Source organism: Bacillus rossius (genome assembly GCF_032445375.1).
Source record: "Bacillus rossius redtenbacheri isolate Brsri chromosome 4 unlocalized genomic scaffold, Brsri_v3 Brsri_v3_scf4_2, whole genome shotgun sequence".
Lineage (NCBI taxonomy): Eukaryota > Metazoa > Arthropoda > Insecta > Phasmatodea > Bacillidae > Bacillus > Bacillus rossius.
Genome location: NW_026962011.1, coordinates 44,308,067 through 44,333,346, shown reverse-complemented (window position 1 = coordinate 44,333,346; position 25,280 = coordinate 44,308,067). Strand labels below are relative to the sequence as shown.

General features: G+C 41.8%; 1 protein-coding gene across 1 annotated transcript in view; it reads right to left on the bottom strand.

Moving 5' to 3' along the window:
* Positions 1-25,280, bottom strand: part of LOC134541869 (protein dachsous) — a 650,601-nt gene that overhangs the window by 140,641 nt on the left and 484,680 nt on the right. Inside the window, exons 3-5 of the mRNA XM_063385570.1 lie at positions 17,759-17,939; positions 10,135-10,408; positions 9,510-9,703 (exon numbers count right to left, since the gene is read on the bottom strand). Coding sequence (XP_063241640.1) covers positions 9,510-9,703; positions 10,135-10,408; positions 17,759-17,939 — 649 coding nt within the window. The remainder of the gene's footprint in view (positions 1-9,509; positions 9,704-10,134; positions 10,409-17,758; positions 17,940-25,280) is intronic.

Below are 25,280 nucleotides of genomic sequence, written 5' to 3'. Positions count from 1 at the left end.
TCGTTATCGTGCATAATACTAATAACACTCAGTCACAAATTGGTTTTTGCTAACCACAAAAGCAATTCAACAAAATATTTTACAAAATAATTTGCATTCTAAGATTTTTCTTTTAACCTAGTTTACGGGGTACCTCTGCTCCTTATTTCATCAAATTCGGTTCACTAAGATGTGATTAAGTAAGTGGCATCCAAAAATCAGAAACTCTCATTCATATACGTATAGGAAGTAGAAACAAGAAAAATGGTTCGTAATTACTCACAATAAATAACAAAATGAACCCTACCACGATGTCTACCTTATTTTCCTTTCACTTCATGTACACTTTGTAAATAAAATAAAAACGGGTGTTACAAGTACACTTACTTGGCATGATAAAAAAAAACTAACGTTAATTTTGCGTGCAAATGATTGATATAAATAAAATAATACAATTTAGTCAGAATGCCCTATCACGGAAATATCTGTTACTGCCTAGGTATGTTACATACATAATGTAACATTTGACATCAGCTTACATTGGCTTGATCTTCGAGTGTTTATGTATTCATTTTTTGTTGACAGTTCTTAAGGTTTTTCTATTTCAATCAGTGTATAAGAACAATGGATGAGTGTCCATGAAATTATTCTTAGCCAATCTTCCACATTGTATGAGTCATACAAAGAACGTAATATGTACAGTCATTGGTTGTTTATTTATGATTTTTTTAACCTTTAACCCTTAAGCTACTAGTATGTTTGTTTTGAACGTAGTCTTAAATCCTCCAAAACTCAATACTATCAACACGAATTTATAAATATGCTGTTGCCTCGAATTCACTGATTAAATGGATAGGTACTGATTTGGCTCAAAGTGTAGTGCAATTATGGTTGACCTGATCCGACATGATCCGCCTAAGCACGCACCCGACGCGCGCATCGAGATTTTTTTTCGTCTTGTACGTAAAGTACAGACCTGGATGGATCAGGTTTTTAATAATTTGAATCATTTTAATAACGGAAAAGGTTTTTAATACATGAGAAATTATCTCAAAGCTGAAATTTTGTTCAGCCGGACAGAATCAACGGATCCTAGAAACAAATCAAACGCTTACCGCCACAAACCTTGAGCGCCACAACGAAAACGGGCATTTAAGTCCTATATGATGATTTCTTGCATAGACCCACAAAAGTGCATTTCGTAAATGCAATTTCAATAGTACTCTCCCAGTACTGACATTTAAATAATTTAAAAAAAAATAATCCATCAGTGGGTTATAACGGTGTGAAGCGATTTTCAAGTGTGAAGCAAACATGCGGTACGTGTATGTCATTCCGTTAACCGACCTTATGGTGTAGAAGTGGTCTTTTTTTTGCTACTCTGTATACGTACAACATTGTTTTACAGGATATTGAAAAGTTTGTGTTTATTAAGCCTCAGTCGTACATGCAGTTTTTATTTGTTCATTCTTTGTTCTTTATTTTAAAACGATACCATTGCGTTAGAAGTTTTGCCACTAATACTTTCTACAGTTAATCACTTCGTGTAATATCGTGGGTGTTAAAAGTAGCGCAAGTGGTGACGATTACGAAGACCTGCGCATCTTTTTAGTCCCATGATATTTTACTTAGTGAATATCCGTTGAAAATACGTGTATGTAGCAAAACTTCACATACAAGGGAAGTATCACGCTAGAAATATATATTGCAGAAAAACGAACAAAAAAACTTGGCGTGTGAGACAGAAGCTTCCATGAAAAAAAAATAACTGCTGGATCTTTCAGCATAGTATATTGTGAATTTTTTTTCAAACATGACACAAGCGCAATTATAGCAGAAATTAGTGGGCACCTGAAGTGTATATTATGTGGTCTGCTTATTTATATTAAGGCTAACTCGTTAAAGCCTCTTCAGAACAAACAAGCAATTCATGGACAAAACATTAAAAAATAATTTTTAATATGAAAAAAAAATTCTGATAAACCTGACAGAAATTTGCCTCTCCCCATTTTCAAAAAAAAAAAAATTTTTATCCTACTAATTATATCTGTCAATGAATGCGAAGATTTACCTGTACATCGCACAAAATATTTGCAGTAAATTTCATGACCACGGGGAACTAATTCTTAGCAACGGCCACAAAATTTTTCCGTGTGCTCGTTAGCCGGAGTTTCAGGGAGAGAGAGGGGAGGCGATTCACTGATTGAAATAACTCAGTCGGATTCAGCGCGCGGAGGACAAAGAGGAGCCAGCCCCCGACCTCCCAGGGCACGTCTCCGGAGAGAGAAGGGGCCGAGATGCCCCGCCTGTACCCCTCGGATGATGTAATGGCGGCGGTACGGACGTATCTTTAACGAGCCGCTTCTCTGAGTTACGCTGGCATCTCCAAACGCCGCGATCCGTCACTTCTTGTAGCTGCAAATTCGCTACACTGCCACCTCCCTACCCCCCTTTCCAACCTTTTTTTTCCTACCCTTCCCAACCTTAACCCAAGCCTTCCGCGGCGGACTTTCCGATGGCAAAATGAGGCTAATTAATTTCGCTCTTGAACTCCGTGTACGTCGGGGTGTGTGCGTACCTATATATATAAAAACTTTTTTATTGCGCTGTTCGCCGGAATTAACGACCCTGTGGCCCGACGGGAAAAGTTCGAGATGTTGAGAAATGTTGGGGAAAAAAAATTCCCGAGTTCGTAAACTTCTAACATCTACGGTTGGAGAAGGGAGGGACGAAGACAGACACGTCTTCCATCCATTCTGGCGATTCGATGGCTGTTCGTAACATCCTGGACGAGAAGTCAAGCTATTTTGACCTGCCGTATTTTAAAACATCACATCAATACGGTTGGTTGGGCTTGTGATGATTAGCTGCTGCTTCTGCTACCGTATCTGCTGCTTCTACTGCAACTTCTACTACTACTCCTCCTGCTGCTGGTACTACTAATTCTACTGCTGCTGTCGCTACTGAACTGCTGCTGTCGCTACTGAACTGCTGCTACTGCTGTGGCTATATACATATATGTGCATATACATCCATATCACTACATCTCTTTATACCTCTATGTGTTACTATGTTTCTATCTATATCTCAATCTATCTCTCTAGCTTTATCATGCTATATATCTGTATGTTCCCTTCTCGCTCTAACTCTTTATACCTCTCTATACTTATATCTCTTTCTAATGTCTATACTTTCCTATCTATATCTTTATATTTTCCGAACATAAGAACACACAGAAATTTATTTATATTTTAATCCATCTCTTTTACCTGTCACAGATGCGACAGGTTTATACTTAAAAAAAAAAAACGCGCGTATTCGAATGTTAACGTTGTGCCAAAATTTAGAAGCAATCGGTGAAGAACTTTCGTAGATTTAAGATTGTGAACGAACGAACATTTATACTTTCAATCGTATAGATTAGAAGCAAGATAATTTAGGATGATACCCCCTTGAACACAAGTCAATTCTATGAAATTCAATCGTTTTGGAACTGTTTCCGCGATGAGCCGATGTTTCGGGTGTGCGCGGAGAACGCGGCGCCATCGGGAAGCCTAAGATGTACATCAAGTTCTGTCCCTGCCCGAACACGCCCGAATATTCACCTTCGGCCAACCTCGGCTTTATTTATATATGTTTACATTTCTCTGTTTATTTTAATGCAGCTATACTAACCTAACTAACCCGTCCATAGGGTTTTAAAGTGTTTTTAATGTAGCTAACCTAACCGACCACTTTTAATATTTGAATTCAATTTTTCCTGCGCAAAAAATAAAACAAATCCCGAGGTTGGCCGAAGGTGAATATTCGGGCGTGTTCGGGCAGGGACAGAACTCGATGTACATCTTAGGCTTCTCGGCGCGATCATCGGCTCCGCAGGGTCCGCGAAGTGGCGGCTGGCAGACTGTCCCATCGCCGTCACCGGGCCTCGGGCCGTCGTACGACGCCGTTCGCGGCGAGGCCTCGGTACTCGAGCAGTCCGATCGAGATCGCACACCCCACACACACACACACAAAGCCATTCATTCGTCGGCGAACACGTGACGCAACGTTTGCCAACAACGTATCAATAGGGACCGGAAATTTTCGCGGCTTCAATGACCTCCAGGATGAACTCCACAGTTCTACCTTTGAATATATATACTGTATAGAAGTCGCCAGCCCAGGTTTAAATTTCTAATACGGTTTCGAGGTAGTTGGTTAATTCACCGCCGCAATCGCCACCATCTCTAGAGCATCGACTTGTGGTGGTCCCTAGCGGACAAGTCTCGAACTCTTCAAACACCCCTTCCCCCTCCCGTTGAACGACGTTGAGCTGCAGTGAATGATGGATGAGGGGTGCGGGGAATGACAGCGGGCGACAGCGCTGCGCTCTAACGTGTAAATAACAACTAAGACGATACAGGGCGTTACGGCAGCGCACTGCAGCGGTGAAGTTCCCAAGCTGCTCATCATACGCTTCTGAAAAACGTAGAGTAAATCCTATCCACTCGCGACTTCTATACAGTATATATATTCAAAGGTTCTACGTACTCTCGGTCAAATGTCACCCACTCATTGGCTGCTGTCTTGTGGAGACGTCCCAACGTAGCAGCCTGTGATTCGATGAAGCTTTGGTCGGGTGCTTTCTCATTGACCCAGAGCCATCCAGGCGAGTTGTGAGCCAATAGCAGAGGCAGCACTGAGGTTTAACTATTTGTATTTTAGCCTATCGCGAAATGAATTTGCGAATTTTTCCGGTCTCAACGTATCAATGATTGAAGATTGACCCTCAGCCAGCGCGCGTTACGTAGGCCCGTCAGGTAAGAAGATGTGTTAACATCTTGGCGTACGGCGTTTGGTTGGAGAAATTTCGTGAACGCCGCGGAAGTAAAAAAAGAAACGGGAATGTGTAACAACGGTGCTGCTATCTATGGCGTGTGTCCATAACCAAAGTTTACAAAGCGTAAGGAAAACTTAATAGAAATTATAAACTGGTAAGTGAATTTTAACCAGTTTGGCAGTATTTTAATAAAATTCCTTGTCGACAATCAGGTACATATCCGGGGTTAAGTATTTTTTTCAAAGTGTTTTTCACTTTCACCGGAACAGTTTCATTATTTATAGTTGATATTTTCGCTCTGAAAATCGAAAAATTTGCTAAGACGACGATTCTGCTTCGGCAGCGAATTCTAGTGGAGGTTTTGGAAACTACAAGTGACTTGCGTCCTTAAATTTTGTTGAAAACACAATTTGCGTATATTTATCACGCTCGGCACTATTTTAAAGATTTCTGCGTTAAATTTCATGTTGGTGTTTCGTATTATAAGTTTATTTGCAACATGAGAACACATCAATTTGCTCGTTACCGACTGTTAGATGTTTAGACATCACTGGCGAGTACTGAAACACTCATTTTTTCCTTCCGTCTTGACTACGAATACATAGTGCAGCCAGCTACAGAAGTACAGCTGACTTACATTTAGTCGCATGCAGTATTATAACATATCATTTTTGCTTGTTTGCGGAAATAGTGTTATTTAAGGTTGGCCTCGTACCAATGTTAATTATTAAGGCCACGATGTCAAAGGCCAAATGTTCCGAAAAGACGATATCTATAAAAACTTAACAAAATATTAAAAAGCACAGGCGGTAATGTTCTCATAAAACTAATATGACTTTCAAGTAAACAAACACGGCTGTATCGTTTGAAAATTTAATTACGAACTAAAGGTTTTCGGTTGACTACTGGCAGACTATAAAAATAATATGATCAACTATTCCTAATATTTACAGGCCGACCACTGGAAACATCGACAAGTAATTCAGGTAACTTTCTTTTAGGTCACCGTAAAAATTTACAGCATGTTACGTGACTTTTATTTTACGTTCCTGCGTGCCAGCTCGTGAACATAACCGCAAATTAAAAAAAATAATGAAACTGCCATAATTTTTTGCGAAAAGCTTGAAACACTTTAAACAACTCGTTGCCGCTTTGATCTCTTGTCTCCTCGGTCATGCTTCAGTTAACAAAGTTATAAACTTGAACACAACTTGCGGTGTAGGAGAAGAAGTCAGCAATAACTTTCTCTAGCTTACGTTGCATTTTTTTTTTTAAGTAAAGAGATTTTTATTTTTACACTTATATTTTTATTACTTGAGGATGTTAAATTTTTTTAATGTAGCTGCAACATGATATTCCAGTTTATTAAACTAACATTTCTTCATTTAACTAGCAAATGTATGGTAAATGCAAATTATTAAACTGTTTTAATTTATTTATATCAATATATAAGATAATGTAAACAATTTTAAAGTAAATGAATCATAAATTAGGTTAGTATAGCATTTCAGGCAGTTTATTAAGTTAATTAGTTTTAATTCTCGAGGTAATCAGTGAAACGCTGTAAGATGAATTATTAATTTGTACATGACAGAATTATTTTAATGACTTGGAGTAGTTTAAACTTCCGCCTCTAGAGTGCGGGTTCTGGCTCAGGGGTTTTCTTTGCGCTGCGACGAATGCAAATGCAGGGCGTGATAAAAAAAAATACAGTAATTTTATTTCGAACAAAGAAATGAGCTTAAATGAAATTTGAACTAATCTCCTTCAAAATACTCTCTTTGGCTAGCGATACGCACTCATACCAATGTTGGTTCTATGTTTGAAAGTATTTCTGGAAGGGCCTTCAGCCGCTAATTCGCGGTCCTCCCAATGTCGGGAATGGTGTCATAACGTTTTCCTTTCAGCACGAACCATTTTTATTGGTCTCCGTTTCGCAAACAAAATTTAGTGTTAACGCGTTGTTCGAAATCCCTGATTAGAGATACGGAAATTTTCGCGCACTCATTTAGTCGCAACTTAGAATGCGAACCTTAAAACTCTCGCACTGTGTTCATCATTGGTCCGCAGTTACTTTTGATGGAAGAAAAGTTTGTAACACGTGAATGAATGTAAGAAAACGGCCCGGGAGGATCTGCGGTGGAAGCAATTATCATAATAGAGACAATATGGCGAACTAGTGAGGAATACGCGAGACAGGTGATGCCAGCGAATCTGGCTGTGTGGAGTGTACCTACGTTTTTTTTAAGTGCGTGAAACTGGTTTACAGTAGTGGCATATAGCGGCGTGGAGTGTAAAATAGCTTGAAAACAATGCAGAAAATTGTCTCGCTCTTCGCGAATGCTAACTGGCCAGGGTTTCCCCATATTGTTCTATTACGATATTTGGTGAAAGTGTTGCCGAAGATCAGACGGGGCGGAGAGCAGAGATTAGGTAAATATACAGATGGACAATAAGGTCCAATTCTGGACACGATTAGGAGGGGGGAGTGTACTACACGTACCAACATTGCGGCCGTTTATTTACAAATGTATCAGCTGTAACTGTACTAGAGGTTAAATTGGAGAAAAATTTCCAAGTCATATCATTACGTTTGTACTACGAAGATTCGTTTTGGACTTTGAAATATATATAAACATACCAACCAGTAATATTTTGATCAAATATTTTTTTCCGAACAGCTTAACTATAGTAGTTAATACATGCAGGCTAGAACAGCTGATACAAATATGAACAAACGTCCGCCATATTTGGTATGTGGAAATCAGGAATAAAAAAAATGGAGTAAAAAACGGCTTCACGTCTGACGACTAAGGCTACGGTTACAGTGGGTGCTTGTTCTGACGAAAAGTGGTTCTGATGAGTTCGTCAGAGCAACCAAACAATGCGAATGAAGTGTTAAGTTTTTGCACTGCCTGCAACCGCCTCTGCAGATCACGCACGAACACACCAGAACTATTTGGACATTCGAATCTGTTTTGATTTTCTGCATTTAGCTGTGACGTCCACGTGCTTGTAGGTCATCAATAGGTCATAACTAGAGACCTGCAAAATTCGCGGGTTAAATGACCTCCAGGATATACTCTACTACACTCTACACACTCGGGCAAATGCCACCTGTTCACTGGCTGCTGACTTGTGAGTCGTCTCGACTGAGTGTCTGTGATTCGACACTTCTTTGAGCGAGTGTCTCTAATTGGCCCTCATCAATACAGATTAACAGTGAACCCGTGGTAGAAGCAGCGCTAAGGTATAATTATTTGAATTGTAGCATATCACGAAATGAATCCGCGAATTTTGCAGGTCTCTAGTCATAACAAAGGTTGTAGAAAAATTAATCAGAATTGTGTCTGAAAAAAAAAACGGTTCTGTGGGATACTCAAAGGGGGAAAAATGCAACACAGATCTTTCTCGGCAGAAGTGGGATGTAATTGCCGCAGAAATGGGCACAAGTAAGTATTATTTTTTATTATATTTTATATTGTTCTCGTAGTTACACATTTATATATTTTTTTTAATCTTGAAACTTTATAAAATGCTTTGATATCAAACTTTCAAGGACATACGCAGCGTTTGTGGGTTCCATCTAAACTGATAAACGGAAAACGCCTGCACTGAAACCGCCATGTTCTGACTGACGAGCATGAGCTATTCTGACGGATACATCTTAGCCGGAACACGCATACACTGTAACCGCAGCCTGAAGCTCCGTCTGCATCCTCTCCTAATCCCAGCTAGACAGCTATGTTCCAACATTTTGGTCGGAATCCTCCACCACTCCTCCCAAACATGCGCCCTTTAAGGGTAAATTGGGAGTCGGCTTACAGATTTTTTTTTTTTTTTTTTTTTTACATTCCAGAGCAAGTAAAGTAATATTACTACAGAGCAGTCAAGGGGGATACTCCCCAGTTTTGATCAGGGAGGTGTTAGAGCCTCAGCATGACCAGACTAGGGCAACCCAGCATAGTCATCGCCATAGCCTCCTGCCTCGCTCGGCTTACCAGACAATTGGCTGTGTCCTTAGCCCTCAGACAGACAAAGAGAGAGAGAGACAGCCAGAGAGAGAGACAGACACAGACAAAGAAAGAGAGACAGAGAGAGACTTAGAGAGAGACAGACAGAGAGAGACGCAGAGAGAGAGACACACAGAGAGAGACAGAGAGAGAAAGACAGACCGAGAGAGACACAAAGAGAGAGAAAGACAGAGAGAGAGAGAGAGACAGACAAACAGAGAGACACAGAGAGAGAGACAGACAGAGAAATACAGTCAGACACAGAGATACAGGGAGACAGAGAGAGACAGGGAGAGACAGACAGAGACACAGAGAGGGACAGGGAGACAGACAGAGAGAGACAGAGAGACAGACAAACAGAGAGACACAGAGAGAGAGACACAGAGAGAGACACAGAGAGAGAGACAGATAGAGAGACAGACAGAGAGAGAGACACACAGAGAGAGACAGAGAGAGACTTAGAGAGAGACAGGGAGAGACAGACAGAGACACAGAGAGGGACAGGGAGACAGACAGAGAGAGACAGAGAGACAGACACAGAGAGAGACACAGAGAGAGAGAGACAGGGAGAGACAGAGAGAGAGAGATACAGTCTGACACAGAGATACAGGGAGACAGAGAGAGAGAAACAGACACAGAGAGAGACAGACAGACAGACGGATAGAGAGAGAGACAAGAGAGAGAATGGCACTCACCGTCGCTGGCGGCGCGCACGGCGCCCACCGAGGCCCCCCGGGCCACGTCCTCGCGCACGGAGAAGGCGTAGCGCGGCCGCTCGAAGGCCGGGGGACTGTGGGCGGCGTCGGCCACGCTCAGGTACACCTCTGCGTCCTCCGGGGCGCGCAGGCCGCCGCCGTCCGTCGCCGAGATGTTCAGGTGGTGCGTGGACCTGCGTGGGGCGAACACAGCCACTCACCGTCGGATATTTGGGTAATTGAGGACTCGCGGACCAGGGGACTAGGGGACTAGAGGACTAGAGGACTCGGGAACTAGGGGAATCAGGTACTCTAGAACTCATGGACTGACTCGCGGAATCCTTGACTCGGGGATTGAGGGACTAAGGTACTTGGGGATTCGTTAACATGGATTCAGGAACTCGGGTACTCTAGAACTCATGGACTGACTCGCGGAATCCTTGACTCGGGGATTGAGGGAATCGGGTACTTGGGGATACGTTAACTAATGGATTCAGGAACTCGGGTACACGAGTACTCATGGACTGACTCGCGGGATCGCTGACTCGGGGAGTGAGGGACTCGGGTACTGGGGTAGCTACTCGGGGACTCGTGTACCCGGGTTAGCCGGCGGAAGGGGACCCACCTGGAGGACAGCTGGCCGGGCCGCGCCACGAACAACTCGCCCGTGTTCTTGTCGACGCGGAACACGCCCGCCTCGTTGCCCGCCGCGATGCTGAAGCTGACGGCGCCGTAGCGGCCCGAGTCGGGGTCGCTGGCGGCCACGGTGACCAGCGGGCCGGCGGTAGAGCCTTCTCCCTCGCGCAGAGACACGTTGTAGAGGCGCGGGTAGAGGCGCGGCGGGTTGTCGTTCACGTCCAACAGCTGCACCTTCACCATGGCCGTCGTGCTCAGCCCGCCTGCGCACAGGAGCCCAGTACTTTCTCATCAGTCAGTTTTATATTCACTTAAATTCTAAGCTAAGATTTTCACATCAAAAATTGGTTGTCCGTAAAGTCGGTTTACGGACGATAGTTTAACGTGACAACGTCATAACAAAACATTGATGTAATGATTGCATAATTTTATGAATAAAATTGAATAAATTTTAATTGAATTATCACTATTTTGTATGGATACAAAGAAGGAGTGAAATATGAAATCTACAATTCAATTGATAAAATTTACTTTTATTTGCACTCGTTAATTCGAATACGTTTATTACTTTAACGAAGAGATTATTTTAACTATAACTTTTGTACATGTTTGCTATTTAACTTCTTCCAATCTGTGTTATTTTGTTAAGGATAGGACGATGATAGAAAATGTTTGTGAAGGAGGCAGTCCAGAGTATACTTTCAAGAGTATGTTTTCCATTTAATTAAATTCTACGCTATACGTCGGGGCACGCAAATTTCGCGAAAAGATTCCGAGACTAGCTGAAAGTTAAAACACTGTAGCATCATCTGTGTTTCTTAATTGGGTGAGTTTCTTCCAGGTCAATGTAGATTTTTACAACACCAATCACCGTGAGTCAGTGCGGAAGCAAACAAGTCCTGATTGGCCCGGTCAAATAAGGCATTGACTTATCTCGCAGACGGCCGCCAATCACAAGGAAGAAACCACAGGTTCGGGTATACCTTGTTTCAGTCTATTAAGCGTTCAGATCTTTTCGCGAAAAACGCCTGCCCCTAGCTATATGTGTAGAGACCTGAATAATTCACGGATTCATTTCGTGTTATGCTAAAATTCAAATAATTATACCTTAGTGCTGCTTCTGCCATTGGTTCGCTGTTAATCTGAAGGACTGAGGGCCAATTAGAGACCCATCACTCATAGAAGTGTCGAATCACGGGCCCACACAATCGAGACGACTCACATGTCAGCAGCCTTTGAACAGTTGGCATTTGCCCGAGTGTGTAGAGTATATTGGAGTCTATCCTGAAGGTCAATGAACCCGCGAATTTTTCCGGTCTCTATATATGTGATTTTGACATTAAAACCCATAGGAATAGTATACTTTTATGACTTCAATTTAGGTACTTATTTTGCTTGAGAAAACAAAACTGAACCTTTTTATATTTTGGTTTATATTTAAATATTTAAAATAACATTATTTATTTCGTTCAAATAAGTAGCAAACACATCCAAAATAACCAACGCATGTCAAGTTTGTATGAATGACATGCTAACGGGATCACGTGTGTAAACCGGCATTAAACATACGTAGACTACTTTGGAACACATATTTCCTGCAGCTTCTGTGGATGAAACAATGTCAGGCTATAATGGGGAGAAAATACTTTATCGAAGCCCATTAAGGATTACAATAATCCTTTCAAAAATAATCTCTCTGCAATCTTCTGTAGCTAAGTTTCTGTATTTGTTTTTTCTTTAATCCTGGAAGAGAGGGGTGCGGAACCCACTTACCTTGCCCCTCTCCCCCCCTGCCCCCCCCCCCCCCAGGCATAGAACTCTGTCAGACCTCTGGAAAAGCCTTGCCTTGATGCTGCGTACAGTCATACTGCAGTTCCAATGCTTAGGTAAAATGTACACTTAAACAATGATAAGTACACGTAGTTTGATCAAATTTGACCAAAGATTTTATATAACAGTACATGAACATGGTTATTGATAGGTGCGTAAAATGAAAAAAAAAAATTGTAGATATTATGTAATTATTTTTTTATATTTTCTTTTGACGTGACAACGTCTAATAAATCGATGAACGACGGCTGCACGCACGAAAAAAGTGTTCCGTTACGCACTTTGTCCCGTTACATCGTGTCCCGTTACGCTCATTGTACGCTTGCGCCGCATCTATCTCTCTTCCACCCGATTGGCTGTATTATGACGTCACGTTAAACTATCGTCCGTAAACCAACTTTACAGACCAACCAATTTTTTTTAAATTTCAAAACTTGTGTAGTGAACAACATATTCGTCGTCCAATCGTGCTCCCTGTCTAACCCAGCGCCAAAGGCAGTGACCACCCCTCCCTCCTCCCATGGCCCATGGTTATCCGAGGACGGAAGGCCTACAGTGCGGCAGTCGTAGCTGAAGGCGTAGCCAAAGCTCGCCACGGAAGAAGTAAAAAGGAAAGGGGGGGGGGGAGGGAGGGATACTGAGTCTGAGTTACGGTCCGAGTTTACCGGGGCGCTGGTTAATGAGGGCTTGTTTACTGCGGGGGTCCGATCCCCACCCTCCCCACCCCTCCTTTTCCGCGCAACTTCTCCCCAAATGGGCTGCGACCGCCCGGGCAGTAATTAAATATATACGATCTCCGGGACGAGCCCGGGTCGCGGCGCTCTCGCGGGCTATCGAGCCGAGCTCGTAAACTCCGCTAATTGTGCGAGCTTTCCTCCCTCGTAAATCGCTCGAGGGCAAAAACAAAAAAAAAAACGGAGGGATAAAAGGCATATTTTAAATTACTGCCAAAAATTCCAACTGATTTTATTTTTTACGGAGCAGGCACTAATGTAACTACGTCAAGAATCTTCACGGGCGTTTCGAAATGCCAGAACTCTTCAGGATCGATAGGTCGATAAGTCGTGCAAAATTTTTTTTAGCCCACCTTCGAATTTGTTAGCTGCATCTATCAATATTTGAGTTTAAACTAAAATCAAGGCGTAATCGTGCTACAACTCTACGTCATAATAGGTATAGCAAAAATAAACAGGGAATTCACGAATGTGAAAAGTTTTTTTTTTTTCGTGGTCCACAGACTCTAAATAACGGTAGATTAAAAAATGTATTTTTTAAAAAACTAAAACACACGCTATGTTGTATGAACTAAAAATTAAAAAATATATATTTAATTTGAAGTAAATTTGTTTAAAAGCTAAGGAATTAACTACAACTCTGTATAACGTAATTTTTTTAAAAGCTTAATAAAATCAAGTAAAAACAAAACAATTAATTTTAATTCTTTTTCATAGTGACTCTGCACTAAAGAATAGCCATTTGGAGTAGAAAATATTAGACATCTGATATGAAGCGTTCGTTGCTCTCTTCATTAATTTTTTAATGGTTCTTCTAACGTATACACATTAACGTTAGAAATTTAAAGACAACCGGTATCAAGCACCTCACGCTTTTTTTCATTCAAGTTTTTTTTTATTTATTGATTGATTTTTATTTTAAGCTTATTAAAACAAATACGTTATACAGATTTGTAGTTCATTCTTTCGCTTTTGAACAAATAACTAAAAGTTAGGTTTTTTTTTACTTTTTAGTTCATACAACATAGAAAGCGTGTTTTTTTAAATTATAATTTTATTTTTTTTTATTTTATTGGTCATTTTTAATAAAATTTATTTTAAATTCATTTAAATGCACCACAGGAAAAATTTTTGACATGATAAGCATGTATATAACTATAAATAACAAAGAGCATGCTTAGACTCATAGACTAATCATTATTCCATGGAAAACATTAAGTATTTCTCTATGATACTGAATGTCAATATTATATATATTTTGTGAAATGTTTCTTCAAAAGAGTGAACCAGTTAACAATTTTTAGAGTAAATAATATTTCGTTGAAAAGGGCCAGGACCCATCCCCCTGAGAGAAAAAAAAAGGGGGGTGTATCCATTGACGTCACACTTTGTAATACTCCTCTAAATGCACCACAAAATCAATTTTTAGAGTCCCGAAAATTTCGAAGGAATTTATCCCCCCCCCCCCTTCCCCCCGTGCTCAACCTAGAGGGGTCCGATGGTGCCTGAAGACCTCGGGAGCAAGTCAGAATCAACTGACTTCAATTTTCATAATTTCCTGAATTTCGAAAAATCGGGGGGAAGTGAACACCTCGTGAAAAAGGGAAGGGAGGGGGGCAGTCAAACCCCGGGCATATTTTACACCACGCTCTGGCCTCTTATATCTGAAACAATCCAAACAAAAAATAATCGATTTTTGAAATTTTCGAAATTTTGGGGGATTTATCTCCTGTTGGGGAGGGGGGAAGCGGGGTAGCCTACCTCCGGGTGAATTTGCCACCATGCCTTGGTCTTATGGATACATAAAACACATGGTTATTGGCCATAGCTCAAGAGTAGTTGGTTTTTTTGCCCCTGTGACCTTACCCCTTATCTCTTCAGGTTATAGTCATGATATTATTGTATTGTAATCCGGATTACATACCCTTCAAAGTTTCAAATGATATGACAATATTAGAAGTATGTTAAAACCAATTTTTGTAATTCAAACTATATATAGAAGTATGCAGTAGCTTTGCTTTTAAAACAAAACAAAAAAAAAATGTTTGAAATATGTAAACCGTTGGATTCTCAATTTTACGTTCCAATCTCGACAGTAAAATTTTCAAATAGTATACGTGTAGCATGACATATTTTTAACTCAATACTTCCCTTGCATTATAGGTTGTTCTGTTACAAATATTTTCAACAGATACTTATTCACTTAATGTAATATAAAGAATTTAAATATCAGTTGAATTTCACCGTGACAGATATTCATCCTTTTAAGTATCATCAAGGTCGGCACCAAAAGGAATGGAAGATTAACTAGGGTGGAAAAACTTCGGTGAGAAGGGGCGAGGGGGGGGGGGGGGGGGGGAGGTGTTTTCAGCTGAGTCCACGACAACACGAACTCAAGTCGGGAACAAAAATCCACGCAAAAAAAAATCTGTACGGCATGCAAATCAAGTTGAGTGGAGGGCGGGATGTGGGAGAAATTAGCCTCTGGTCATCGGCTACCGCTGGGATACGTCGCATGACTCTAATCGCTCTACCGAAATATGCTTGGACGCTCCATCGATCTGGTAAACACCCCCCCCCCCCAACCCTCCATGCACCTTTTTTTTTATTAGAACCCGCACACATCGACGTCTCCTAGAACCAAGGCTGCGTCGCGGAATTCCTTCCACCACGCGACGTCCTCTTCCAACACGAACACACGGTAACTCGCTGTCGGGAATAAATTAAGAGCGTGCGTCCCCACTTCAGTCATTAGTTTCTATTTACGTTTACCGCAGTGCGGATTTTTTTTCTTCAATTAACTTACTTTTCTTTCCCAGTATATATTGGTTATTGGCAGCACGTCTTTGAACAGAGTTGGCATTTGATATGAGATACAGACAGAACAGCAGTTGAATGAAGACAGTAGTAATAGGAGTGCCTTGAGAAAAACCCTACATTATGCTCCCGAGTTTATGGAATTCCATACTTCCGGTGCCCAGGGTTGCATCAGAAAACTCTAGCATATATTTCGTGTTATTTTGGAGGCTTAAGAAATAAGATATATATATATATATATATATATATATATATATATAGATAGATAGATAGATCACGGTTCGCTCGGTAAACTGCAAACATTTACTTTTTTTTTTTTTGCGTTCTCGGGGCGTACAAATAAGGAGACTCAATTGGATTACAAAACTGAAACTCTCTTAGATTTAGGACAATGCTTGCGAATTAATGTTAAAGCGTGTTTTATTATATTTTACTCAGATATCAATAACCTTGCAGACTAAATAAATTAAAGAATTTTTTTTCCTGCGAGGAATTAAAAAAAAAACTTTTAAATTCTGTAATACATTTTATTACGCCCAGAAAGTAAAAAAAAAAAAATAACGTTTGCAGTTATTTAACCAAAAGGTACTACATATGTGCAAATTTTCTGAAATTTAAGCCACTAAATTAATACAGAAACAAGTTTAACTAACTTAATATAAATATAAAATGTTGACCTGAAACTGCACGCACGCATTCCGTGTTTGATTCCCTCTTCCGGAGTTTAAAGGCACGATCTTAACTGCATGCTGGATTATTTAATTTCTTTGAAATTGCAATATGGAGAGGTCTAATCCCGTTTAATTAACAGTATTGATTTTCAAAAAGGAAAAAAAAATCAACATGGAGTATGAAACAGAACCTCGTTTCGTCAAAAACTACATGTCTTGACTGAATGAATGGGTGGAGTAAGGGGAAGAGGTGTGTCTCGACAAAACGTACCAGCTCCCGGAAACGTCCGCCACGTTTCCCGACAGATTATTCCGACCTTACGGCCGGCGTTCTCACGTCCCCTCCCACATATGCGCCCTAATAGGGTAGGGGTGGGAGTAACATTTCAGTTCGCTTTTCATAAACATTCCAGAGCTTTTTTAAAAACAGGACTGTAGGGAATCGCTCTAATTTGTTGATCGGGATGGTATTAGAGCTTCGGCACCGACCAGCGGCTGGGGCCATCAACCCAGCATAGACGCCGCCTCAGTCCCTCTGCAACACTCAGCTGACCAGACAGTTGGCTGTGTCCTGAGCTCTAAGACATTAACAGCACTGCTGGCGCCTTCCCCGATCTCCCACATCACACTGGGACCCCTCAAAACACCCGGTGAACCCGTGGTCCGGTGGAGGCCTATCCAACCTCTGCTAGCTGTCCAGGCTAGTAACCGGAGCTGTGTCGTCGCTCACCACGTCGACTCCGCATCAGGCTAGGGAACCCTTGGAGCCTGCTCCAAGCGATCGGAGCACCACTACCGAGTACGAGTCCTACCCAATCAGAATCCAGGGCCTTGAGGACAGCGGTTATCGAACCCGGAGGGTTAGCCTGACATAGTTTCGTCCACAGAAGCTGCAGGAAATGTGTGTTCCAAAGTAGTCTATGTAGGTATGTTTAATTCCGGTTTGCGCAACGTGATCCCGTAAGCATGTCATTCATACAAACTCGACATGTGTGTTGGTTATTTTGGATGTATTTACTACTTATTTGAACGAAATAAACCAATTATTTTTAAATAATTAAATATAAACAGAAATATATATATAAAAAGTTCAGTTTTGTTTTCTCAAGCAAAATAAGTACCTAAATTGAAGTCATAAAAGTATACTATTCCCAGAGTCCCGGAAATTTCGCGGATTCCTCTGGCCTCAGGATAGAATTCAAAGTTATAGGTGTGCTCGACCCATGTTTACTTTCCCATTGGTTGATTTCTTAGCGAGAACATTTTTATCCTTGTTATTTAGCACTACCTGATTCGCTTACTTCTCTCCTTGCTGGCCATCGTTGGCTCACGGTCGTAGAGGGGCTTAGTCCAGATAACTGCGGTCCGATCATGGACACAGTGAGACAGTGTGGAGGTTCGCATTCTAGCTTGCGACTAAATGAATCCGCGAAATTTCCGTGGCTCTAACTACTCCTATGGGTTGTTTTAATGACCAGTGTTTGGGGCAGCGGGAGGTTACAAGCCTGACACACCCGGGGGGGGGGGAGGGAGGGTAAGGGGGAAGGATCCCCGCACTCACCGCGGTCCGTGGCGACGACGGGGAACTCGTAGACGGCGCGCGCCTCGAAGTCGAGGACTCCGGCGACGCACACCTCCCCCGTGGTGGGGCGCACCTCCAGCTCGCGCGCGCGTCCCAGGCCGTCGCCCAGCGTGTAGTTGACGAGCGCGTTCACGCCGCAGTCCGGGTCCGTCGCCGACACCTGCAACAGCCGCGACATCGCGCCGTCACAACCCGCGCCACGCCGCTAGTTCCACACCTTCGGCCTCTGGGCGCGTCACTGACTCATCACCAGGGCCGCAACTAGAGTCTCTGGCAACCGGGGCATGAATGGATTCATGCGCCCCCCCCCCCCCCTTTTTTTTGCACATACCACACCAATAAAGCGGTTGTCCGGAGGCCCTCCCACGGAAAAATGGTGCTATTTAAGCATTTTCCATACCTACATGTAACAGTTTCTGTGGTACTGTAACTTCCATACAAAAAATTTTTACCAGTTACCAGTTGTAGTAGGAATTACAATGCAAGCGATTTCGGCGCCCCCACAGCTTTGCGCCCGGGGCGTATGCCCCGCTTGCACCCCCCTAGTTACGGCCCTGCTCATCACTAGAGACCCGTGAAATTCGCGGGTTCATTTCGTGCTATGCTAAAATTCAAATAATTATACCTTAGTGTTCCTTCTGTCATTGGTTCACTGTTAATCTGGAGGACTGAGGGCCAATTAGAGACCCTCGCTCGTAGAAGTGTCGAATCACAGGCCACCCAGTCGAGACGACTCACAAGTCAGCAGCCAATGAACAGTTGGCATTTGCCCGAGTGTGTAGAGGAGATTGGAGTCTATCCTGGAGGTCATTGAACCCGCGAATTTCACGGGTCTCTACTTATCACACCGACGTACCTCGTGCTTCGCCGAACAAGTATGCAGGCACACAGAGAAAAGGGTTTGTTTGAATCAAACAAATATTTGTTTATGTATGGCGAAACAAATATTTACTTGGCGGAACAAAATATTTTGTTAGCTTAACCAAACTCGGTAAGAAACAAAAATTGATTTGTTACACATAACCAAATATGCATTTGAGTTGACGAAACCATTTTGTTGGGTTGACAGAATCTTTCCTACTACAAAATATTTATTTGAATTAACAAAATATATTTATTTCACCATATAGGTATACAAACAAATATTTTGTGGAGGCAAACAAACCTTTCTCTCAGTGCAAGGACCATCTCACCCTGCTCATCAAGCAAAAACTCAATTTTTTTAATTGGTTAGGAATAAATTCAGAAACTTAAAATGTACTAAAAAATGTTTTTTAATAAACATTTTTAAAACGAACAAACACTATAAAATATTTTTTCCGAGCCCTGTAAAACTTTGTTAACTCCATAATATAGGGACCTTAAATTTTTTTGAAGACAAAATAATGTCGTGTTTATGAATTTTTGCCGATACTAACAAGTGCTTGAAATGAGACTACAAAAATTCAATTGGTTATCAGCAGAAAATACTTTGGTGGGGTACATATTGAGAAAATTTTCTGTAATGTTTATAAAACATTTTTTTCCATGTAAGTAGGTTAATTTTTTTAAAAACTAATCGAGTAAGTATTTATTATTTTAAAACTTAGTAAAACGTTTTTATCCTTGTACGTATTCTAAAGTAATGTCATGTTTATATGAGAGTCAATGCTACCGAGCATAAATGTTACAGTGACTTGCGCCCGTATAATTTCGTTCAATCGCCGTTTAACGCGTGCTTCACGGAATTGGCACAGCCTGTAAGGTTGCCGCATAATACGTGACGATTTCAGCATCGTCACAATCGGATCAGGATGCTGTATGGTCCCTGATTGCAAACCCTGTACATTTCTCGGTGCCCCATTCCACTCTACACTCGGGCCGTCAAAGCGGAACGTAGAATGGAACGACCTGGTTCCGGGAAGAAGAAAAAAAAAACACAAACAAAAAAAAAAAATTCCACCCAAGGTGGTAATTTACACGCAGCAGGCCCGTAATTACAAAGCATTTTCAAGCAGTTTTTTTCGGCAGATTTATGGAAACATCACGTTTCTGCTTGACTACGCTCGGTTTTACGAGGAGCCCGCCATTTGCATTTATATTCCAGGTTAATGGATTTTCGACCTGGCGCCTGCTAGCGTCCAGACGGCGAGTCGGTCACCGAGTCAGAGGTTTGTTCCGACAAGGGAATGTGTGAACTGCACCAATAACTATAGACCGGAAAAATTCGCGGATTCATTTCACGATATGCTATAATCCAAACAACTGTACCTTTGTATTGCTTCTCTGATTGGCTCACAGTTTATCTGAAGGACTTTGAGCCAATGAAAAACCTTCAACCAAAAAAGTTTCGAATCGCAAGCGTCCCAGTTGACCGGTGTCACGAGTCAATAGCCAATGAGCAGGAGGCATTTGCATGAGTGTGTAGACGATTGTGGAGTCTATCCTACAGGTCATCCAAAGCGCGAATGTTTCCGGTCCCTACCAATAACCCACGCTAGTGCTTCTGAACTGCACAAAAAAAAAAAAACAATGCTAAACCAACAGACGTCATGTGGCAGTTGCAATATTTGGTTTTCAAGTACTCAAGAGGTTTATAAAAGATAAGTATTTTCTCAATAAACTGTTAATTTCAATCTATAAATTGTAAAATAAAAATCTCACAGCAGAAAACCCATTTCTTATACTGGGAAAAATAACACATTGTATTGGGGGTTAAGGTAGGATATGTAACATGTGCTAATGGAAGATGGAATAAATATTCAACTGGTTCAACAGCTGCATCTCGGCACACTTCCCGTGAGTGGTTTTTTGTTGGAGGGGGGGGGGGGTTCTTTACGTTCTCGTTGGATGCAAAAATTATGTATGCTAGTAGTACAACAGGTTGCGCAGCACAGAAAAAATTCTACACAGCCAGAGACGTGATTATTTAGCAAATTATTTCCACTTCAGGCTAGACTCGACTTGCTTGTACATAACCAGTAAGAGACTCGCGGGTTCGCTAGCGCAGGCTCTAAGTACTGCTGATATTTTACCATGGGAAGAAAAGTATGTTTTTAATTCCAAACATTCTAACTGAATGAACGACACAATAAATTTCCAGGCGTATAAAAATTATATTCACAAAAAAAACTTTTAATAAATATGTTCCTATATTTTCTAATGTTGCTATGTGGAAGGTTTTTTTTTTTTTTTAATTTTTAGTATAGATTGAGTATCTGATAATATTATCTACTTCAGTATGTTCGAGGAATTTGGCTACAACATTGCTTAAAATAATTAAATTATTTCATATTATTTCAATTACATACATTATTTTAAGATTTTGGAAACAATCGAAAATTTATTTCAAATTTAGATTACATGTATTATGACGCAACACCTTTTTATAAAGTGAATGTACTAGAAATGGAAGCTCGTACCTAATACTGGTTAAAATTGGTCGTGAAAAAATTATGGTTTTATTGTTTATAAAAACCTGCTCCCATTATCGTAGAAAGATAAAATATATAAATTACAGTTTTTAAGTCTAATCATAAGATTTTCAGCTCAAAAAGCTTCATTAAAATCGGCTCAGCAGTTTTTTCGTGATGCTCAAACAAACAAACAAACAGACAAACAGAGAAACAGACACACTTCTGTTAAAGTTTTATAATAATATAGATAAAGCCTTTTCAAAATCTTGATGATTAAGACTCTGGTCTGTAATTGACAATGCTTAGAGTTACGATTACTTCCTGGATTCACTGAGTAGCAAAGAAGGGTTGAAGCACATATATACATCTGCTTCACGTCTATTGGTCCATAATTCTCTTGACACGACCACGAAGACACTGAGAAATTTATAAATAGAGACCCTGGTGGAATTTACGCGATGGCATCAGGCTAGAGTTTGCTCTACTGACGTTTGCTTTTCCATTTGCTGATTTAAAAGTGTGGACCGTTTTGCTCTCGTTAAAAGGCTCTACCTGTTACGCTTACTTCTCGTTGGTTCGCGGCCGCAGTGGGGCGTATCCAAAATAAAAATAAAACTGCGGTAAAATCATAAACAGTGTGCAAGAGTTAGTATTATAGTTTGTGACCAAATGAATCCTCGAAATTTCCGTCCCTCTAATTTTTAATCAAGGAGAACCATCACTAGTTCCATGCAATTTTTTTGCGACCACATTTCGAGACTTGCTGTGAGTTAAAACACTGTGGAATCGTCTGTGCTTCGTGATTGGCTGAATCACAGCCACTCAGTGAGGAAGCAGACGCACCCTGAGTGGCCAGGCTGAAAAGGGCGATGGCTAGTGGCATGCATTTTTCGCGAAAGAAATCTGAACGCTTCGCGAGAGAGGTCGTTGCCTTATTTGACTGAGCCACTCAGGATGCGATTGCTTCCGCACTTAATTACTGTGATTGGTGTTATAATAATGGATATGTACCTGGAAAAAAAAACTCAACCAATCACGAAACTCAGACGATGCTACATTGTTTTAACTTTCAGTTATTCTCGGAATCTTTTTCTTGGATTATGCATGCCCCCACCGATGGTTTATCTTGCAGGCGGCCGCCAATCACAAAAGAAGAAACTGCTGTTGCGGACATACCTTGTTGCAGTTAAACGTGGGTTTATACTTTCTAGCGAAAAATGTCTGCGCCTAACAATCGCGTGTATGTCACCTTGTTATCAACCAATGAGCGTTTTGAAAAGTTTTGATTATACATAGGTAGAGATATCAAAAAAATCGTGGATATATTTCACGTTACTCTAGAATCCAAACACATGGACCTAAATACTGCGTCTGTGATTCGCTAACAGTTTATCTAAATGACTTAGAGCCAATGAAAAAATTTTCAACCAAAGGAATAGCTAATTGGAAGCATCCCAGCTGACAGATCTCACTAGTCAGTAGCCAATGATCAAGTGGGATTTGCCCGAGTATTGGGGATCGTGGACTCTAACCTAAAGGTAATTGAAACAGGGATTTTTTTTTTCCAGTCCCTATGCAAAGGCAAGTTGAGCGTAGCCTGGAATAAAATGTAGCCGCGAAATAAAGGTGGCTCCAATATTTAGGGACCGGAAAAATTCGCGGTTTCGATGGCCTTCAGGATAGACTGCACATTCCCCTATACACTTGGCAAAATAACGCAAGTTCATTGGCTGGCTGACTTGTTAGCCGTCTCAGCTGGTTTGTCTGTGATTCGATCCTTCTTTGGTTGAGAGTTTATGATTGGTTGAGATTCGTCCAGATGAACAGTACCCCAATAGCAAAATCATCTCAATGGTATAATGATTTGAATTTTAACCTATCGCCGAATGAATATGCGAATTTTTCCGGTCTTCTAGCTTGCTCTGTATTGCAAAAGGCTGTTTCCCCCATCTCCGGACACCCCTGCCGGAGTTGGCCGGGGATTTGGACGGCCCTGGGACGGGCGGGGCCCGTCTTGTAGCGAAATCACGAAGAGCACCGGGCGCAGTGTACACATCTTGCCCCAATCCCTCCTCGCCCCTCCACTGTACAAAGTCCACAGCCATCGAAACATCTCAAAATGAAATCGTTTGGGTAGAGGGGTGGGGGGGGGGAGTAGGAGGGCGATGACTCGTGTCACCTCTCCCGCCGCGAAGCCAGATGACCCGTCAAACACCCCCGTCACCCACGACCGCCGAAGGTCTCGGTCACAGAACAACTCAACGCACAGAAGCGAAACTCTTGCTGCACGGGTAGTTGATTTCGCATTCATTGGAGTGAAGACAACGACATAACTAGAGACCGGAAAAATTCGCATATTAATTCGGCGATAAGGTTAAAATTCAAATACTTATACCTTTGAAATGATTTTGCTATTGGGGTACTGTTCATCTGGACGAATCTCAACCAATCATAAACTCTCAACCAAAGAAGGATCGAATCATAGACAAACCAGCTGAGACGACTTACAAGTCAGCAGCCAATGAACTTGCGTTATTTTTCCAAGTGTACAGGGGAATGTGCAGTCTATCCTGAAGGCCATCGAAACCGCGAATTTTTCCGGTCCCTAGACGTAACTAGGGGCAGGCATTTTTCGCGAATAAATCTGAACGCCTATTAGACTGCAACAAGGTATATATACCGGTAACAGTGGTTAATTCCTTGTGATTGGCGGCCGTCTGCGAGAGAAGTCGTTGCCTTTCTTGCCTGAGCCACTCAGGACGCGTTAACTTTCGCAATGAATTACTCTGATTGGTGTTGTATCAAATCGACATGTACCTGAAAGAAATTCACCGAATCACGAATAACAGACGGTGCTACAGTGTTTTTAACGTATAACTAGTCTCGGAATCTTTTCGCGAAATATGCAGTGGCTTATTTCCAGGTAGCCATACCGTCATTTTATTCGGAAGTGATTTTGGGACACTACGAAAAAACCAAAAATCAGTTCCTTAAACAAACATGGCTACGACCGCAGCCAAGTAATCGGCTTCTATTGGTCGCACGGAGCAACGTAAACGGAAGAGCTCAGCATTGTCCGTCTCCATACGCGTCCCTACTGTAGAAACTCTGTTCCGTTAGATCCGTCTCCGTTTACGTGATCCGTGTCCGTTTCCGGAAGCCTGGGGTTTGGTGAGTCAGGACGAATGTCGTATAAATAGAGACCGGAAAAATTCGCGGATTCATTTCACGTTATGCTAAAATTCAAATAATTATACCTTAGTGCTGCTTCTGCCATTGGTCCACTGTTAATCTGGAGGACTGGGGGCCAATTAGAGACCCTTACTCATTGAAGTGTCGAATCACAGGCCACCCAGTCGAGACGACTCACAAGTCAGCAGCCAATGAACAGTTTGCATTTGCCCGAGTGTGTAGAGAATATTGAAGTCTATCCTGGAGGTCATTGAACCCGCGAATTTTTCCTGTCTCTACGTATAGAGCAGGCACAATTACTGTCATATAACTTTCTTTGAAGGAGTTGGGATTCCGCCAAAAGAATAGTCGATCATAAGCAGGGACCGGGAAAATTCGCGGGTTCTATGACCTCCAGGATGAACTCCATAGTTCTACGAACACTCGGTCAAATGTCACCCTCTCATTGGCTGCTGTCTTGTGAAGGTGTCCCAATGCAGCGGCCTGTGATTCGGTACAGCTTCGGTTGAGTGTTTCTCACTGGCCCAGAATCATCCGGGTGAGTTGTGAGCCAATAGCAGAGGCAGCACTGAGGTATAACTATATGAATTTTAAGCTGTCGTGAAATTAATTCGCGAATTTTTCCGGTCTCTAATCATAAGGTGGTTCCCTGACCGGGGAAAAAAAAAATTGGGAACCGCTGGATCAGGAAACGGGCCTAAGCAATGGACCGACTAGGATCCAAGGCACACCGGGGTACAGCCGGGAGACTGCCGAGATGGGTAACGGGAGGAAGCAGGGGGGAAGGAGGGGGTGATAGACCGGCAGGATTACCCGGCCGGTGAAAGAGTAAAACCCTCGGAGAAGCTGCGTGATTAATAGCGCATTACAAGTGTCTGTGCTGGTTGCAGGTGGGGGGGAGGGGGGGGAGGGTG